Below are 20,496 nucleotides of genomic sequence, written 5' to 3' on the forward strand. Positions count from 1 at the left end.
TATTTGTTGCGAGCAGTGATTGCATCGTGTACATGTCTCAGGGATCATTTGACCTGGGCCACATTTTTATGATTCATTTGTCAAGTTATATTTTCGTAAGATTGTCTTTTTCTCAGATCATATAAGCTATAAGCTTACTATTTTAGTAGCCTGGAATGATTGTAAGGTGAAAATGTCTGTCTGGCAAGGTTCATTTACGTTTGACATTTTTTAATGGATCATTGATAATGTTGAGTGTATATGATACTTCTAGTAAAACTTCCTCATTTGAATGATTCATTGATAATGTCAAGTTTAAATGATACTTGAAGTAAATTCTTCCTATTTCAGACTTTAAACTTTAAAAGTAAGAAAGGTGTAAGCTCATGTGTTTTGTTTAAAATAAATTTGTTCTTTCATCTTATTCCTATGGGCATGATAACTGAATAAAAACAATTTACGAGCACTTAGTAGTATAGACTGTTCGATTATTTGGTTGGTATACAGTAAAATTAAGAAATATTTTTAATTCTTAATTGTCAAACGAACTTCGACTGCCTTCAAATATGAAGCCTCACGTATCATGGATTTTACGCAGAATCTCTTGGAATTTAATATGTTTTCGTCCCTTAAAACAAAATACGTATTGTTTAATTAAGTATGTTTTGCTTAATCTCAAAGGGGTCAACTTTCAAAATTTTATCACTTGATATCACCGTGCTTTGTCATTTAATTTAAATATTCCTTTGAGGGTTTTGTTTGTTGGTCGTCAGTTTGGTATTTCATTGTCCTTACGATATATTGTTGTCATATATTTTCAATTTAAAATATGAAAAACTGTTTTTTCCCCTTTTGTGCGCAGTCAATTCCAATTTGAAAGCCTAGATTTTCATTTCATTAACACTTGTCTCAATGACCACTGTTAAAAACATAAGATGGCGTATGCTACTGACTGTAATGGTCTAAGGGGTGGAAGGATGGATGTCAATGACGTGTACACTGAATCATATTAATACTTTTGGTTGGTAGTATTTGTGTTAAAAATTGCCATAAGTATAACATTATTGTGTTTAATGAATAACAAATTGTTACAAGGAAATTAGATATAAGATACGATGATTTTGATACATTTCTTCTATGTTTTTCATTCTATCCTAATGACTGGACCGTGATATAAAGGTTTCTTTACACGTTTTTTTCAAGTTCCAAATCTCAATCAATATACTTGAAGCTATCTGTAAGTTAAGATTGATAGTAGTAAAGAAACTTTCTGATTTCAAAATAAAAATTGCATATGACGATCTGCAGACGAATGGCCATTTTTTTCATGTCATTATGGGTTGCGATTGTTCAATTCGAAGCTATACAAATGGCACTTTGACTGAAATCATTCATTGAATTCGTATAACACGTATTGATGGATCATATTTTGACATACAACTGTTCCCGGATGCCAGTAGAAAAATCATCCCCCCCCCAAAAAAAATTGGATCTTTCCTTTATCGTCCATATTGGTCTCATAAGTTTTCGGCTTACGCCAAATTGATTGTCGAATATTCTTATTTAATTACATGTAATATGATTAGTACAAGTATATAAATTCAACTATCTGCAACGTGTTTCGGCTATCATTTAAAACTTTAATTTATACGTTTTTACCAACCCAAGTTAGTTTATGTCTTGGTTTTCGCCGGAATATATGAAAGACGAGGAGTGCTTTGACCATCATTTGTCTGTCGTCTTTGATGTTGACAAGGTGTTCTTATTAATTGATGATGAGAATGAACTTAAGATATAAAAAAGAACAGAATTGAGGCAATAGCACCAAAATCTCATAATGCAATGAATAAAAAAAAGTACCACATGACCTTCAACAGACCAAAAACTAATTACCAGATGGAAGTAAGCTCCGAATGACCTACACAAAATAAGAGCAATCAAATGCACGGGCACAGTATATTTATTGCTCTTCAACTTCGTACCTTATTTGGCCTTTTAAACCTTTTTGGATTCGAGCGTCACTGATAAGTTTTTTGTAGACGAAACGCGCGTCTGGCGTATGTACTAAATTTGGTCCTGGTATCTATGATGAGTTTATTTGCAGTTTCTAATTAAAACTTAAAGACTCAACATGATTGATGGAATGTTGGTTGCTTATCGTCCAGTGCAAAGTATACCCGGCTTGTTTATGACAATTCTTATCAAGATACATCAATAACAAACATATAATTTAACTCTTCTATAAATATACATCCAGTTGGAGACCCTAGTGGAAACTAAGGAATTTATCATATTCCCAAGGAATTTATCATATTCCCAATCTTGAGGAAGGAAAAATGAATTCAATCCCCGCCCCTTTTCAAAGACTGTTGTTCAAAATTCATATATTGATTGAGAGAAAACAAAACCGAGTTACGAACTAAAACCGAGGAAAACAAAGAACACAGAAGTTAAACAAAAAAACCTATTCTAATATGACGTGTTTCTTTTGCTATGAGAATAAACCCATGCTCTAAATTCAATACAATTTGTTTGCACATGCGTGTATTGACTAATGCAGAATAATGGTGATTTTTTCAGATTGGCATGTATTTGATATATTTCATTTACTTTAAACACTGTCAAACACTTAAATGATGCACATATCGTTACTAATTCATTTATTATGACTGTAATATGTTGCAATTCGAAATTAACATATTTGACCTAGATACGACAACCGTTCATGCTGGCTGCTCAAAACTCCTCCCTCTAAAATATCACATTGCAAGTCGTTTGCTTGTTTACAAACAAAAAAGGGAGGGTTATGGAAGAGCCTACACAATACTCTAAAGTTATACATATCGGACAAACAACTTACCTTAGTTGTCCTTATCAGAATCGAAATTGGCGCAATCTATACTTTATGGTAGTTTTGACATGGATAGGCTATATATTTATGTTATTTAAGCCCTAACTACCGCTCGGGAATAAATATTCATGAACATAATGCCTACCCATGTTAAAGCTACAATAAAGTCTATGACAATTGTTTTACATTGTCATATCGGGGCACTTTATAGCTGACTATGCGGTATGGGCCTTGCTCATTGTTGAAGGCCGTACGATGACCTATAGTTGTTAATGGCTGTGTCATTTTGGTCTCTTGTGGACAGTAGTCTCATTGGCAATCATATCACATCTTCTTTTTTATATAACTTGAATCAATTATCTTTATGAATATTTTGATATGAGCGTTACTGATGAGTCTTATGTAGACGAAAGGCGCGTCTGGCGTACTAAATTATAATCCTGGTACATTTGATAACTATCTCTTAAACAACAATGCAACATACATAGAAACAAATTATAAGTTTACGAATAGTCGTAATGTGCCTTTGATAAACGGTATTAATTCTGTACATCTAGGCTAGATTTTTTAGTACTTGCCGATAAAATTCAATTTGTTTATTGATTTGATGCTTTATGAGAACCTCTGTGATTAAGTATATAACTACCATTTGACGAATCTTTTAAATACACATCAGTTAGTAAATGTGCCTTAAACAAAGTTATTTTCACTGCTTTATTTGTATTTGTTTGGCTTTTTAACTATTTTGATCTGAGCGTCACTGATGAGTCTTAAGTAGACGAAACGCGCGTCTGGCGTATAAAATTATAATCCTGGTACTTTTGATAACTATTTACACCACTGGGTCGATGCCACTGCTGGTGGACGTTTCGTCCCCGAGGGTATCACCAGCCCAGTAGTCAGCACTTTGGTGTTGACATGAATATCAATTATATGGTAACATTATAGATTTTCTGTTTATAAAACTTTGAATTTTTCGAAAAACTAAGGATTTTCTTACCCCAGGAGTAGATTACCTTAGCCGTATTTGGCACAACTTTTTGGAATTTTTGGTCATCAATGCTCTTCAACTTTGTATTTGTTTGGCTTTTTAACTATTTTGATCTGAGCGTCACTGATGAGTCTTAAGTAGACGAAACGCGCGTCTGGCGTATAAAATTATAATCCTGGTACTTTTGATAACTATTTACTAGGAAATTTTCATATACAATTATAAAGTTATTTAGCATTTTTCAACTAGGAGGTTGTTTCTGGTCAATTTCTGACTGAAACCGCAGCGGCTTCTTATAACGTAGTCATACTCTTCAACATATTTCTTTAATGAGGATATGGCTTTTCGACCTTTATTCTCTCATCGGTACGTTCTTGTGCTGTGTTTGCGATACCATACTATCTGTTTTGTTATTCTTTGGTCGTGACTTACTCTATCTTTAAATTAAGAACATTGAACAAAAAATAAATCAAAAGTGCTCTTTTTGTTATTTGACCTAGGGAGAAGGAAGTGATTTATATACATAACAATTTTAATAACAAAAATATTGCGTTACTAATATATTTTTGAGTTAAGATTTATTGATTAAACGCCGTAGTATATTTGCACATTGAAGTTGTTATCGAAATATATCGAAAACATTCTGATAATGCAGACACTAAGGACTATTTTGGGCTAAGGACACTTTTGTGATATTAATGTTTACACATGTTTTTGTTTGGTAATCTACAAACAACAGCTACCAATAATAACTAGTACTATAAGTAGTAATTAGCCGGTAGTTCACCAAAATGTCCAATATATATGTAACAAAGCAGAGGTTAAATTCTTATAACATAAATGTTTGCTTCTTAGATAGTTGAAAAAAATCTTGGGTAGATCCATGAATTGGTAGGAAAGTAAGATATTTAGATTTAGAAAATAATCTAATAGAATAGTTATGGAACTAAGGAAAACTATCGAAGATAAGTATATAAAGATTGATATAGTCGGAGACTATACAACCGAATATTTTAATCTCATTTTAATATTTTAATAAGGTCATCATAGGAATACGAAAAGGAAGATCATTAGATATTTCTCTAAATTTCCCTAATTTTTAAAACAACGATTTGTGGAGTGTTGGTCAAATTTTCAAATGGCGAATTCCGATAAAAGAGATTAGAGGATGGGTTGAAGCATCTGATAATCAGTTTCGTCCCAATTACATGTTTATTATTGAAAGTGGGTATTTCCTTTTTGGTCATTATTAAGTGGGTGAATAGTCTTATGACTTGAAATATAGCCAATTTATTTTTCCACCTTTTCCGGAGCATTATAGACATAAAAAGTCCAAGTACGTTCCGGTATACTTCATAGATTTAATGCTAGAACTAAGAACTGTCACCTATGTGCATTATGTGTAAAACTTGGAAAGTTAAAAAAAGTAAGGATAATTTTCACGAGACCTTGAATTGATTACAAGTCAACGGAATAGTTTTCGAATTAGGAGAATAATAAGAGTATTCAGTTTACTTTTTTCGTCTCAACGCTCAAAGCATATAAAAAGCTACTATTTATAAATCGTATTTATGTTTGATAGTAAATTGCCATACAGATGGTGTTGATATTGACAGATATGAAAGATTGATCCAGCTTACCGCTTCATTCATCTTTATCACGGCTGTGACATTGTGGTTTTTTGTGACAAGTATTACGTCGCTACCTCTGGTTTTATTTTGATTGTTTGTTTGAAGTTAATATTTACAGTATTAGGAGGTATGAAAATTACAAAAGAATATCACCGTTGACAATATTTTATATGCATTTTTGGTTAAGTGGTGAAAAGATATTTGAACACATAAACATACATCAACTAGTAATTTTTGTATCTAATACGTAAACAGTTATCAGTATGTTGAACGAAGTTATGTTGCTAGAAGAACTGAATTACGAAGAAGCGAAGCAATATGTTGGTGGAGTTATATTTGTTACAATAATCATGATTATTGGATTAATCGGAAACCTGCACGTGCTTTTTGTCTATACATTCCGCATGAAACCTTCAAATCATCGAATATTCATTTTATCATTAGCTGTGTTAGATATGATAACTTGTATCGTCGGTATGCCTTTCATCATTGTTGATCTGAGAAATCCGTTGACATTCACGATGGTATCAGCCTGCAAAGTCCTACGATTCGTCAACTATTTCATCTGTATATCATCAGCCTTGATCTTAACGGTCATTGCTATAGACAGGTATGTTTAATATTATGCGTACAAAAGTATATATTTTCAAAATGTAAAGTATTACTGTATAGATGTATTTGTAACAGTTATAGTACATATCATCGTATGAACTATTTCATGTCCTATTAAATAACACTTCCTGCAATAAGGGTAAATTTTGCTTTCATTTTGTTAATCAATTTATACTATAATTCGAATGGGAAAAATTGTAAAATCAAGAACAGGAAAGTATAAATATATCGTGCCAAAAATCTTTTAGCCAATGAAAAATGTATAATAATAGTTAGGTTAAAATAGATTTTTATAAATATTTATATTAAGACTGACAAGAAAAACGTAATTATGTTAAATTCATTCAGATATGTTTGTATCGGTAGACAAAATAAGGAAGTGAACACATTTTTACCTTAACCGGATGCCATATCATGTGGATAGATAAATATATATGTTGACATTTTACATATACTAGTACATACACTATTGAATAGCATAAATAAAAAGTGAACTTGTTAGTTTTGTTTATCCGATTGTTCAAATATGTTCCAAAATATATACTTAAGATTCGAAAACAATTAAAAGGGGGGGGGGGGGGTCATTAATCTATCAAATGACAGCCTCTAATGAATTGATATATTTTTTTGCATTTCTGTTATATTCTAGATACCGAAAGATATGTGTTCCTCTTGGTAGGCAGATTTCAAGACGAATAGCGAAAGTTTTGATCTTGGTTTGTCTTGGAACATCTATGGTTCTATCCTGGCCAGCACCAGTACTGTATGGACATAGTTCCATTAATACAACGAATCCAAACATTACAGGAGTCCGATGCTTTACTGAAGATCAATTCAAAACTACTAAATTCCAAGCATATTTCAACGCAGTTTTAATTTTAGTTGTATTTGGGGTATTTGGAATACTATTGGTGATGTACAGTCTTATTGGAAGGGTTATATCTAAACACACGACATTTAAAAGTTCAGTTCCAGGTGCAACAAGTTCAGATTCTTCTAAAACTAAAATAACAGTTTCAACAGATGCCAGTTCTGAAGACAAACCTGTTTTTAAAGGAGAAAATATCACGAAAAACATCAAAATAGCCAATTTTAAGGAAAAAGTAATGATAGAACTTCCAATGGCTTCAACAGATTCTTCATCAAGTGTCGGCACCAATCATACACATGTTAAAGCTAAAACGAAGAAACATGAAAAGACTAAGTTTGATAGGGCAAAACGAACTACGTTTATGTTTTTTCTCATCACTGCATTTTTCTTTATAAGTTATTTCCCTCATTTAACTCTGAAAATCTTAGCATTTGTTAAAACAGGGTTTGTGTCTAATATGTCCTTCAGTGGGAAAGTACTTTACAATACTTTCGTTTGGTGCTTCTTTATCAATAATATGTCAAATTGTTTTGTTTACGGATTTTGTGACACTCGATTTAGAACAGAGGTGAAGAAAATATACAACACACTTTTTTGTAGAAAGAGATAGAAGAAATCAGACGTTGGTATTGAAGAAACTTTTGTGACCTATTAAAACTTTATTAAAGTTTTTAATTGTCTAGTATAAATTTGATAATACTTGTTTTGAAAAGTGAATATTGTCAATGTCTGCTGTAAATGCTTTACTGTTTTTCACCAAGTACATTGATAAAAAATCACCATTTAGATCAATTGTTTTTACAGCAAAAGAGATATAAAAACAACTGGGTACAAAAAAAAACCACAGAAGACACTGGCAGACACTGCACAATTTTTATACCATATTGCCCTAGATCATTTGAAAATCTAATTTGGGAAATATTAACAATTTCATTTATATAAAAACAAAGAGATTTTGAATGATAGCAAATGAGACATCTATCCACAAGAGTCCAAATAACGAATATAAAAGTTATTCTATGACACCGCACGGTCTTCAACAATGAGAACAGTATATCGTAAAGTCAGCTATTATGGACTCGACTCGTATCATGAGGAACAATTCAAACGAGAAATTGATTGTCGAATTCATACAATATAGTTTACTCCAAATAGATATGACAGACATGAATCACCAACATCCACTGAATAACAGACTCCTGACTTGGGAAAGGTAATAAATAAAGTGGCGGATAACATGTTTGTGGGTGCTAACCTCCCAACCTACCCCTAAAAACTGGGACAGTGATTTTGCAGCACAATATTAGAATAAACTGTTCAAACTTATTTGCAGATGCCAAACCCAATCGACCAGTACGAAACCCTCATACATAAAAACAAAAGACACAAAGTAAAGATTTGAATGAACTCCTAGTTATCGAAAGCTATTTCAAAGTTCAATATATCTAATAGATAAAACATTTTGTATCAAACTAGAGTATCATTTAGTACACATCATCCAAATTTAGTAAAAAGGAGATTCTGTCAACTCCTTTAGCTTGGCATTGCACACAATCATCTATTTCTCTGACAATTTATTACGTCTTTATCCTTAATCCATTGGATGTTGGATGTGTACTGATTGATAACTTAGTCTTAGATGCATGACTTTTTTTATATTATTTGTTTTTGGTTTGAACTCGCTGTCCGCAACTACAATTACTCTCAAACTGTTGTTGGGATGTACAAGTACCCGGTCACGTTTGCTTTTGTTTTATGTATATCTAAAGAGTTAAGCCTTTTTAAAATGATTTTTATAGTTCATTCTTGTGATGAACTGTTACACCATTGTCCTAGGTTAGTTGATGGTTAGGATACCGATAAAGGTTCAACTCAGTCACATTCTGTATGTATGTGCCTGTCCAAAGACAGGAGCCTGTAATGCAGTGGTTGTCGTTGGTTGCTGTGTTACATATTTGTTCTTTGTTAATATCTTTGTACATTAATAAGGCTATTAGTCTTCTCGGTTTTTACATTTGTGATATCGGGGCCTTTAATGACTATGCGGTATGGGCTATGCTCATTGTTGAAGTTTGTACAGTGACCTATAGCTGTTAATACCTGTGTCATTTGGTCTCTTGTGGAGAGTTGTCACATTGGCTATAATAACACATTTTCTTCTTTTATATATATATAAACAGTTTAATAAAAGCGCTCTTCCTTTACCTTTTGTTTGTTTTTTTGTTTTATTGTGCATGAACGGATATTTGTTTTTATGTTTTGGATTGATACCCCATATCCTTCGTTTTCTTTTAAGAAACACAAAACCTGTGCAATACCAAAAAAAAAGTGCAGTATCAACATGCTGTTGTATCACGATTACTCATTACTGTACACAAATATAGATATAATATATATATATAAAACGTCTGAATAATAGTCAACGATTTTTCCCACGAGGGCGCTGGATCGTTACAAGTAACGATACATGTACACAATAAAATAAATTATATAAACGCCTAAAAAGTGTACATAACAACACCAATAACACAAAAAGGAACTATAAATGTAATTATTTATAAATATTTCGGATAACAGATATCCTTCGTCAGTCAGATTCTGATGTTAAATGAATCATCTTTATATATATATATATATATACAACTCGTCTAAACATCAACCCAACAATGTTAGATCTGTAAATTTGCTTTCGCAAATTTTTGGTTCTTCCCTCGCCGGGATTCGAACCCATGCTACTGTGATATCGTGACACCAAATCGCCTGCACCGCAGCCGTCCCGCTAGACCACACGACCACCTGGGCTCTCAAAAAAAGAGCTTTCGGAGGCCATATGTTACCTTTCCACGTCAGTTTTAATCTAGCGTCGTACTACAGTACATGATATATAAGGCATGAAGATGTTATTGTTACAGATCAGCTAAATTATCTATAGTAAAGGATCCTACAAATTAATGTAAGATACAGTCACAGAAAATAATTATATTCATAAGTACGTCTGAGTCAGTGACAACCCTACAACAGATGTATCCATCGGATCGCCATCAATGATGGTGATACATGGCTGTGTACATAATGTATATACAACTCGTCTAAACATCAACCCAACAATGTTAGATCTGTAAATTTGCTTTCGCAATATATATATATATATATATATATATATATATATCAACGCATAAAAGGTGAATAAAACATTAAACAACCAATATTAAAAAAGAATAAACATTATACAATTATGGCCCGTTGAAAAGGTGAATATCCAAATTGTCAACACGAGAAGATTACTTCAATGAGGGTGCAGCCCGAAGTGAAATAACTTTTAAGGGTTGACAATTTTGGATATTCATCGATTCTAAGGGGTCACAATTGTTTTATTATACCTAACTAACAGTGGAAAGGCCGTTCGAACATTTTCTATTTTTAAACTTTACATAATAAAGTCAAAGACAAGCTGACGTTTAAAAAAATACATTTGTGTTCTAGAATTTCTAGAATGTACAACAAAGGTAGAATCTTTTTGTAAAATATTGATGGCCCTGAAAAGGACCGTTACTCTATCAGAGCTTTCATCAGCTGCTGGCACTCTATTCATGTACGTCCGATACCTTATTTCCTCGTCTCTCTGTTGGCTGCCAGTGTAACGTGAACGCTGCCATTTTGTTTATTTACGTCTGTGACATCATTTTCATGGGAGATAACTCAAGTACAAATCAATAATCTCAAAATGTTATTCGACTGTGAGTAATTCACCGCTGGTAGAAATTTTAAGGGTTGTTCGTCCTTCTTTGCAATTGAATGAAAAGCAACTGAATTATTCCAGGTCACGTGATAACGTTTCACCCAATAGAATTGTTAAAATATATGTAAGGTATAATCATAACTGTTATTATCTATAAATGATTCGGATAACAGATATGTATAACAAATCATGTCAATCAATTCTTATTCAACTTCATGTATAACAATGTTGAAATGTATACATTTAAACCGAACGTAACAAGGCGTGTACGATTCTAAAATTTCAAAAACGACACTGGTTAGGAATTTACAACAGAGACTGCGTATATATATATACCGTATATCGGGCTACTTTCGCGAATGCAAATTTCGCGATTCTTATAGAATAAGGAGTACGAAATATTTTAACGGTTATTATTTTGGTGGATTTAAAACAAATATCTTTGCATGTACACTTTAAGATAGGCGGACTATATTTTAGCAATATTATTCTATCCGCGAAAATAAACGAAAATTCACACCGCTCGAAAATAACCCGCTATACGGTATGCTACTTACAAAAATAGTAATGTGCAATGGTAACTTTTACATTTCTAAGATTCTACAGGTGACGAAAGTTAAGATATAAGTAGAGATACATTCCTAATGAACAACACTGACCGATTTGAGCTGGTATAATACACAAATTTCAGATTTGACGACTGTAAAGTGATAACAATAAAAGTTGATAACCTGTGTTCATAATTTTAAATTAACTGTTAACAATACTTTGAATTAATTGAAATACTAAGGCTTTTTTATCTTAGGAATTGATTACTTTAGCTGTATTTGGCAAAATTTAAGGTCACTGTTTTGGTATTCTATGCCCTTCAACTTTGTACTTCATTTGGTTCTATAAAATTTGTTGATTCCAGCGTCACTGAGTCTTTTGAAGACGAAACGCTTGTCTGCGGTAAATACTAAATTTCGATCCTGGTATCTATGATGAGTTTATTTACACATTCCAAATACATAGCAAATCGGTAATGATTTAAACTCACCATTTTGAATACAATTATATAATTGATCGTATATATGTACTCATAATATATGTACGGTCTTCCATTCTCAATTTTATTTATAAACAACTTCCTTATAAAAACACGATTTGAAATCAAAATCACTCAAGCGAAAAAAAAATACGGTACATGAAAATCTAAACCAAATGTTTGTATTCTACGAAAGAATGTAGTAAACATTTTGTAAATGCTGAAAATAACTGTATTTTATGATATTTTATCTAGTTTGTAATTGTTTTTATTGGTTTGAACTTTTTTCGATCATTCCTGAAGTGATTATCATTGCCGTGATCTTCACCATCCGAACGGCGGTTACAAATATAATTACGCTTTAGATATGGTTGCTTTCCTGAAGCTTTGAGAACAAATAAAGTACACGTAAAAGAATTATAGATTACTGGTGTTAATAGTCACACGGATCAACTGTTTCTCTTAACAGTGATCAATCTAAAGTCACGTGTAAATGATCATAACAATTGTGTCTTTCCTATGTTTAATTCAATTTACATTTGTGAAACTTACTGGTTCGAACATTCAAGAAATGAAGTATACCTTGGACGTAATATATCTATGATGATCCGGTAAAAGCGGAACAATATATTGGCTATACTTCAAACCATAAGACTGTCGACCCACTTGAGATAGACTATACAGGAAATTTAACGTATTCGCCATTTGAAAATTTTACCAATCGTCCACACTTTGTTGTTTAAAAAAAACCAGGGAAATTTAGAGAAAATATTATGATCTTCATTTTCGAATACTCATGATAAAATTTGGTGTAACAGTATTAAAATGAGATTTTAATATTTCTTTTCATAGTCACCGACTTTGCCAATCGTATCATATAGTCACCTTCCATAGTATTCTTTAGTTCCGTAACTATTCTATTAGATTATTAACCCCCAAATCAAATCCTAAGTGTCTGCATTATAAGATCGGTTTTGATATATTCCAAAGACAAAATCATATGTGAAAACTCAAAGATATATTAGTAACACCATAGTTTTGTTTCTGTACAATGAAAATTCCTTCTTCCCAGGTCAAATGACAGTCTTATTTGCTGACAGAATAGCATAACTGATTCATTTTTGGTTCATTGTACTATATTTAAAGATGGAGTTAATCTCGACCAACGTATAACATAACAGATATTAAGGTATCGCAATTGCAACATACAAAGGTCGATAAGCTATATCCTCATTTATAGAATATGCTCAAAAGTATGACTACTTCATAAGACAACCTAACGGTTTCAGTTAGAAGTTGATCAGAAACAATGTACGTCTTAGTTGAAACATGCTACATATATTTGTAATTTATAAGGACATTTGCAATTGTTTGCACCTGTCCTGGGTCGAGAATCTGATTATCAGATAGTTATCTCATTGGCACACATATCACATCTTCTCATATCTTTTTCTTGTAAAGCAGTGGAAATATTTCTGTTTAAGACACATTTACTAGCTGCTGTTTCATAAAAAGAATCGTAAATTTATGGTTACAAACTAAATCAAAGATGTTCTCATAAAGAATCAAACCAAATTGAAATACACTGTTCGGTGTGAGCCAAGACTCAGTGTTAAAGAAAGCACACAGTAAGGTCTAAATCACTCACATGCTGATATAGGACCATCAGCTGGCAATATGACACTTGTTTTTTATATTTGATTTGGCTCCCTTTACACAGTGTCTTAAGATAAAAAAAAATTAGAGAAAAACGTATTGAATTGCCAAAAAAAAAACACAAAATAAATTATTGACACTATGATCTCTTCCACAACCATTTTTAAATTGAAAATATATCCACAAATGTATTTTCACATACAGATCAAATATACAACTCTTTTATTCTTATTGTTAAATAATTTAAATTGTTTTGGCAAGATTTATTTGAATTGTTATTTGAAAACATAAAAACGTTTGCAGCATCTCCTTTAGATTTAAATGATGTGCTATAAGCTAAAAATACTAAGATATAATTTTCGTTCTCAATTATTTTTTTATATAAGTCGACAGGTAATTATGCCAACGTTACAATATGCATGATTGAAGTTCTGGATTGGTTGTTTATAAAAAAGAAAATAATGGACAAAGACCACAGAATGCAAACAAATAAAGGAATAGAACATATTTGGATAAAAATATAGAATTCTATGTAAACTACAAGCTAAAAGACTGGAACGTTAATTTCGTTCTAATTTATTTTTGATATTACTTATTATATGTATAGACACATATAGGGTGGTTATATAACAGAAAATAGTAGACAAAGACTACAGAATTGAAAACGAATGAATAGATAAGAATATGATAAAAATAGAGAATAAGGTCATGCTAAAATGTAGAAAAGACAATAATTGGATGATTGGATATATAGAAAAAAAATGGGGGTGCTTAAATATAGTGAACATATGGATAGAACATTAGGTTTTTTTTCTATTTGAATTTCTTGTCAAAAAAGAAATTTACAATGGCATTACTGTGCCAGTTAACTACATTTTATTTTGAATTCTTCCACTGCACTATATAGTACTCATCACGTAGTTTTGAGCTAAATCTAAAAGCTTTGTCTTGTGGTGTATTTTACAATATCTAAACTATAGCAATCAAGATTTTAGATTAAACGATAAAACAACAACAACAAAATCAAATCTCAAAATAATAGTTTCCTCAACCAAGATGCAGAGTAAAACTCAAGACTTTACACCATTTTTCTATATTTCTAAATGCCTAATTCAAGGGATGAATTCTTAAAATAACGGTGTTTCGGGAGTTTTTAAGATTGGCTCACCCTATAAGTGGCCCCCCTTGTGTTTGTTTTCAAAAGTCTCCCTACTTATGCCGGGTCTCCGCTAAATATTCTTTAAGATTTCTGCTGCGTTAATACGCAATGTAGCACTTGTTTAAATTCGTTATGTCCACGGAAGGGGTCTATATATGTTCTTCTGTTTGTTTTAATAAAAATACGTATTAAATACCACATAGGTTACCGATTATTCCGATGACCATAATTAGTGTAACAAAAATAATTCCATCAACATATTGCTTCGCCTTTTCTCAATTCTATTCAATTCTTCAAGTACAATGGTCTCCATTACCATGAGGAATTTGATTCACAAAATTAAAATGATAAGCTTTCCAAATGGAATAATTTATCCTTTGACAATATTTAAATATGGTTTTTAAAGGCAAATAGAACAGTCATACATCAGAATAAGTGCGGAAAACGTTATCACAAAAATTGTAGTAGGTAGTGTACTTTAAGGTGGTATTGGAGTCTAAAATAAAAATGATAGAATTTGTTCATATTTTGCCAAAACGTAGTATCTATTGATATATGTTGAAAAATATAACAAAAATGATAGGTCACCGCGCATTTTCTCAAGCTACAGGACTGACAAAATGACACATTTCGTATGGAATATTCAGGAAAAAACACCATTTTGTGATTAGAAACTAAACAAAATGATAGAACTGTTAAATTCTTAAGGAAAAGATAGCTTTCAGACAATGCTTTGATTATATTAAAAGAAAAGATAGGGTCACCGTACGTTTTTTCCGGCAAAAATACAAAATAGGAAAATTCCATGTAGAATCCTTCAGAAAATGCACTGTTTTAGAGTTATCTCAGCTTGAAATGCCAATTTAAAAAAAAACAAAAACAACCAAAACTAATCAACATTTGCAAAAATATTAATATGTGTAAGTTATATTCTTATAAATTGGTTCTTTTAAATGAAAATTCACATTAAATATCTGCATTCCTGCATCACATTTTGCTATTTTGATAGAAAATATGGACCTTTGATTCTCTGTTTTTTACAATCCAAGATGGAGGAAGACATCTATACGACCTTAAATGAATATCATTGTCAATACACAGGTAAAAGTTTTATGATAATTCACAAATGCTGTATCCTGAAAGTTGACGGAAAACCTTCATGGGAAGCATTTTTAAACATGAGCTTAGAATTATATTACCGTACGGTTTTGCCATATTTTAACATAAAACACATGTATTGTACATGTTCTTTTAAATAGTTTTTATAAGCTTTTGTATGTTTGCATGTGTAAACTTCCTTTTTTAAAATAAACATGCTTGTACTTTAAAAAAACCTACCAATATATAAACAATGATTTTAATATCGCGTTCTGAGTAATGATTATATAATCAGTCCACTTCCTGATTTCAATAATAATTTTTTGTTCCGTCATTTATTTGACGCTTTTCAATGCAGAACGCTAAAGTGAGATTAAACCATATTCATCCATTTTAAGTCAATCATAATGATCTACCATTGTTTGTAAATTTATTTCGATTCAAATGTAAAATGTAGTACCACATGCGCATAACGAGAGAGATAAACGGTTGATATCGCTACTTCATTCATCTTTGTAAGACTATGACATTGAGGTTTTATGTGACAAGTATTACGTCGCTGCCTCTCTTTTTTTTATTGTTTGTTTGAATTCGATATTTTCAATATTCGGAGGTCTTAAAATTTTAACCATTGGCAGTATTTTATATGCATTTGTGATTTAGTGTGTTGAATACTTTTGAACACAAATATAAATCAATTAGTCAGTTTTGTATGTGATACGTAAACTGTAATCAGTATGGTGAACAAAGGCATGTTGCTAGAAGAACTGAATCACGAAGAAGAGAAGCAATATGTTGGTGGAGTTATATTTGTTTCAATTATTATGATTATTGGAATAATCGGTAATTTGCACGTATTTTTCGTCTATACATTCCGAATAAAACCATCAAATCATCGAATTTTCATTTTATCATTAGCTGTGTTAGATATGATAACTTGTATTGTCGGTATGCCTTTCATCATTGTTGATCTGAGAAATCCGTTGACATTCACGATGGTATCAGCCTGCAAAGTCTTACGATTCGTCAACTATTTCATCTGTATATCATCAGCCTTGATCTTAACAGTCATTGCAATAGATAGGTATGTTACGGATTATGCGTACAACAGTATGTATTTTGCTAAATGTATTGTATAATTGTTTATATGTACTTCTTATAGTTGTAGTACATGGCACCTTATGGAATATTTCATACCTTATTAACTAGCCCTTCCTAAAATAAAGGGTCAATTTAGTTTTCATTTAATAAATCAATTTATTCTATAATTCGTGTTAGAACATTTGTAAAACTGAAAACAGGAAAGTAATTAAAATAAATACATCGTGTCAAAAATCCCTGTTATTTAAAAAAAAATTCACAGTTGTGTAACTAAGTAAAATGTATAACAAAAGTTAGGTTAAGGTAGACCATCGGTATATATTCCCTCATACAAAATTTTCTAATACTTTGTCAAAATGAAGATTTTACTATACTTTTTCCAAAAATATAATAAAAAATATAGGTTGTCGTGCTGTTTTTCAAGCTATGAGTGGTTACAAATTACCTTACTTTGGTTAGATTGTTCGTGCAAAAATCACATTTTTGGGCAAAAAAAGAAATCTATGACGTAGAATTTTTAAATAAAGTGTTATAAGATAGGTTTTATAATATATTTTAAGAAAATAAGAATAAAAAATTGAAGTCACCGATCTTGTTTCTTGCTACAAGTAAAAATTTTAAATTACCATATCAGTCCAGAATACATTTTGTACTTAAAGAGTGATTACCACTTGGATGGCGATTTAAAAAGAGATAATTCTAAAAACACAGATATTTGGTATTTGTTTAAATATTTTTGATTTTGCAAAAAATCACTAAGTGTTCTTTATATAAATAAACAGTATAACCAATAAATTACTAATCTGTCGCCAAATTTGCAGATTTGGCTAAATAACAAGGCCGAATGTGTACTACGATTGTTCAATCCAAGATGGCGGTATACGGTGAATGTACATTAAGATATATGTTTAAAATTAAGATTGACAAGAAAACTTAATTATTTTAAATTAATTCAAATATGTCATTTTACGTGAAAGGAAAAAAACCCATGTGAACATATGTTTTCCTCAGCCGGATGTCATGTAATGTATATATAATTACTTTAGTAGATAGATAAATAAATATATTGACATATTTCATATAGCAGTACATATACTATTGAATAAATAAAATGTAAACTTAATAAAATTTTTGTTTCACCGAATTTTGAAATATGTGCAAAACTTTATACTTAAGATTCAAATACAATTATTATATCAAATTACAGCCTCTAATGAATTGATGTTGATTTTTGCATTTCTATTATTTTCTAGATACCGAAAGATATGTGTTCCTCTTGGTAAACAGATTTCAAGACGAATAGCCAAGGTTTTGATCTTGTTTTGTCTTGGAACATCCATGGTTCTATCCTGGCCAGCACCAGTACTGTATGGACATAGTTCCGTTAATACCACAAATCCAAACATTACAGGAGTCCGATGCTTCACTGAAGATCAATTCAATAATACCAAATTCCAAGCTTATTTCAACGCAGTTTTAATTTTACTTGTATTTGTGGTCTTTGGTATACTATTAGTGTTGTACAGTCTTATTGGAAGGGTTATATCTAAACATACGACATTTAAAGTTCCAGTTCCAGTTGCAACCAGTTCAGATTCTCCCAAACATAAAATGACAGATTCAACAGATAACAGTTCTGAAGACAAGCCTGTTTTTAAAGGCGAAACTGTGATGAAGAACATAAAAAGAGCCAATTTAAAGGAAAATGAATTGATAGATCTTCCCATGGCTTCAACAGATTCTTTATCGGTTATTGGAACAAATCATACACCTGGTATACTTGATAAGAAAAAACATGAAAAGTCTAAGTTTGACAGAGCAAAACGGACTACGTTTATGTTTTTTCTCATCACTGCATTTTTCTTCATAAGTTATTTCCCTCATTTAACTCTGCAAATCTTTGCATTTGTTAAAACAGGGTTTGTGTCTAATATGTCCTTCAGTGGGAAAGTACTTTACAATACTTTTCTTTGGTGTTTTTTCATTAATAATACGTCAAATTGTTTTGTTTACGGATTTTGTGACACTCGATTTAGAACAGAGGTGAAGAAAATATATAACACACTTTTTTGTAGAAAAAGATAGAAGAAATGAGACGCTGGTATTGAATAATCTTTTGTACCCTATTAAAAATCTTTGAAAATCTTTAAGTTGTTCAGAAATTCGGTAATTTATGTTTTGCTAAGTGAACATTGACAATGTCTGCTTTAAATGTTTGACTGTTTTTAATTTATCAGGTTTGTTGATCAAACATCACCACAAACGCTTCACCTTATTGTTTTGAACCCAGAAGCACAACAATGATACTAAAGGAAGCCACAGAAGACACTGTAAAGTTTTAAGACCAATATTGCCCTAAATAATTTGAACACCTTATTTTGAAAATATTACAAATTTCATTTATAAAAAAAGTAGATATTGTATGCTTGTCAATTGGATAACTATTCAAATTGGTTTAAATGACGAATATAAAAGTAATTCTATGTCACCGTACGGCTTTCAATAATGATAAAAAAAAACAATACCGTGAAATGTTTAAACAGCTAATCTAGAACAAAATCGGTGCACGGGTGCAAAAAGAATCAGTATGAAAAACCGAAGTTTAATTGCACTATACGGACGACTCGTATGGTTTTTTTCCTTATTTCATTGTTTCTCGTCATAAGTAGCCACCCACATCTCATTCTAAAGATATATTAGCGTTTGTAAAGATACGGCGGCTTGCTTTTAATATGTCATTCTCTGGTAAACTATTATACAATACTTTTGCTTGTTGCTTCTTCATTATCCATAATATGGCAAATTATTATATTATTGGATTTTTTTAAAGTTTGCTTGAGAAAAGAGGTAAAGAACTTGTAGAAGACATTTCTTCGTAGGAACATTGAAAAAGTTTAAACTTTATCCTATCAACTTCCATCGAGCTAACAATTATTCAAGTTGATATAGAAACATTCTTTGAAACAGTAACATAATTGTCACTTGTTTTTGTCTTTGTCTTTGTCTTTTATTTAATTATGTAAAGAAAGAAAAAAAACCAAGATTAACGGATGAAACGGGAGAATGAAATAAAATGATAAATCTTAAAAACTTCTTATTTATCTAATTCATGCTTAATATTACATAATACAAGCACTGATTGAGCAATTGTATTGTAGACTCCCTGATTATTCTGTTTTTAACAACGAAAATAAAACCCACAAAATATTTTAACTTGCATTGTACTAGGTAAAAAAAACATCTACTTCTCCTATTGATTGCACTTCTGTAAATTTTAAAGTAGCCTTCGCGCGTCATATAGACCATCGAGTTTCGGCGCATACCACTACACTTTCGGTTGAGCATCCTAATATCAGATTCCACCCTGAATCCTACATATAAATATTTACTCCAAAAATCAGCAATTTTTTTTGTTCTTCCCTCGCCGGGATTCGACCTCATGCTATTGGGATATCGAGACAACACTGCCTATACTGTGTCTCGCGCTGTAGACCAAATAATGTTCTGTGGCCTAGTGCTAGCTTTCCTTGTCATCAGAACAGAGGGTTGTAACACAGTACATGCTATATTAGGCATGAAAATATAATTGATTGCAGATTAGTTATTATATATATAAAGAGAGAGAGAGAGAGAGCGCTTTAAACATTTCAACACATGTTTTGTCGTTTGGCATGCACCTGTCCCAAGTCGGCAGCTTGTAATACATAGTTTGTATTTATTTGCTGTTGTGTCATCAATCAGGCTGTATTCTCGTGAGAATTGTTTTAAATTTTGTCCTATG

General features: G+C 31.5%; 3 protein-coding genes across 3 annotated transcripts in view; all 3 read left to right on the plus strand.

Annotated features, from left to right (window-relative positions):
* Positions 1–20,496, plus strand: part of LOC134707191 (metallophosphoesterase MPPED2-like) — a 56,435-nt gene that overhangs the window by 10,529 nt on the left and 25,410 nt on the right. The window lies entirely within an intron of this gene.
* On the plus strand, positions 5,145–9,139 carry LOC134707188 (growth hormone secretagogue receptor type 1-like). The gene is made up of 2 exons (XM_063566759.1): positions 5,145–6,062; positions 6,714–9,139. Exons 1-2 carry the CDS (start codon positions 5,716–5,718, stop codon positions 7,543–7,545), a joined length of 1,179 nt encoding a protein of 392 aa, XP_063422829.1. The 5' UTR covers positions 5,145–5,715; the 3' UTR covers positions 7,546–9,139.
* On the plus strand, positions 16,093–18,876 carry LOC134707189 (growth hormone secretagogue receptor type 1-like). Its single transcript, XM_063566760.1, has 2 exons — positions 16,093–16,698; positions 17,969–18,876. Exons 1-2 carry the CDS (start codon positions 16,352–16,354, stop codon positions 18,798–18,800), a joined length of 1,179 nt encoding a protein of 392 aa, XP_063422830.1. The 5' UTR covers positions 16,093–16,351; the 3' UTR covers positions 18,801–18,876.

Source organism: Mytilus trossulus, chromosome 2 (genome assembly GCF_036588685.1).
Source record: "Mytilus trossulus isolate FHL-02 chromosome 2, PNRI_Mtr1.1.1.hap1, whole genome shotgun sequence".
In the NCBI taxonomy this organism is placed as follows: domain Eukaryota; kingdom Metazoa; phylum Mollusca; class Bivalvia; order Mytilida; family Mytilidae; genus Mytilus; species Mytilus trossulus.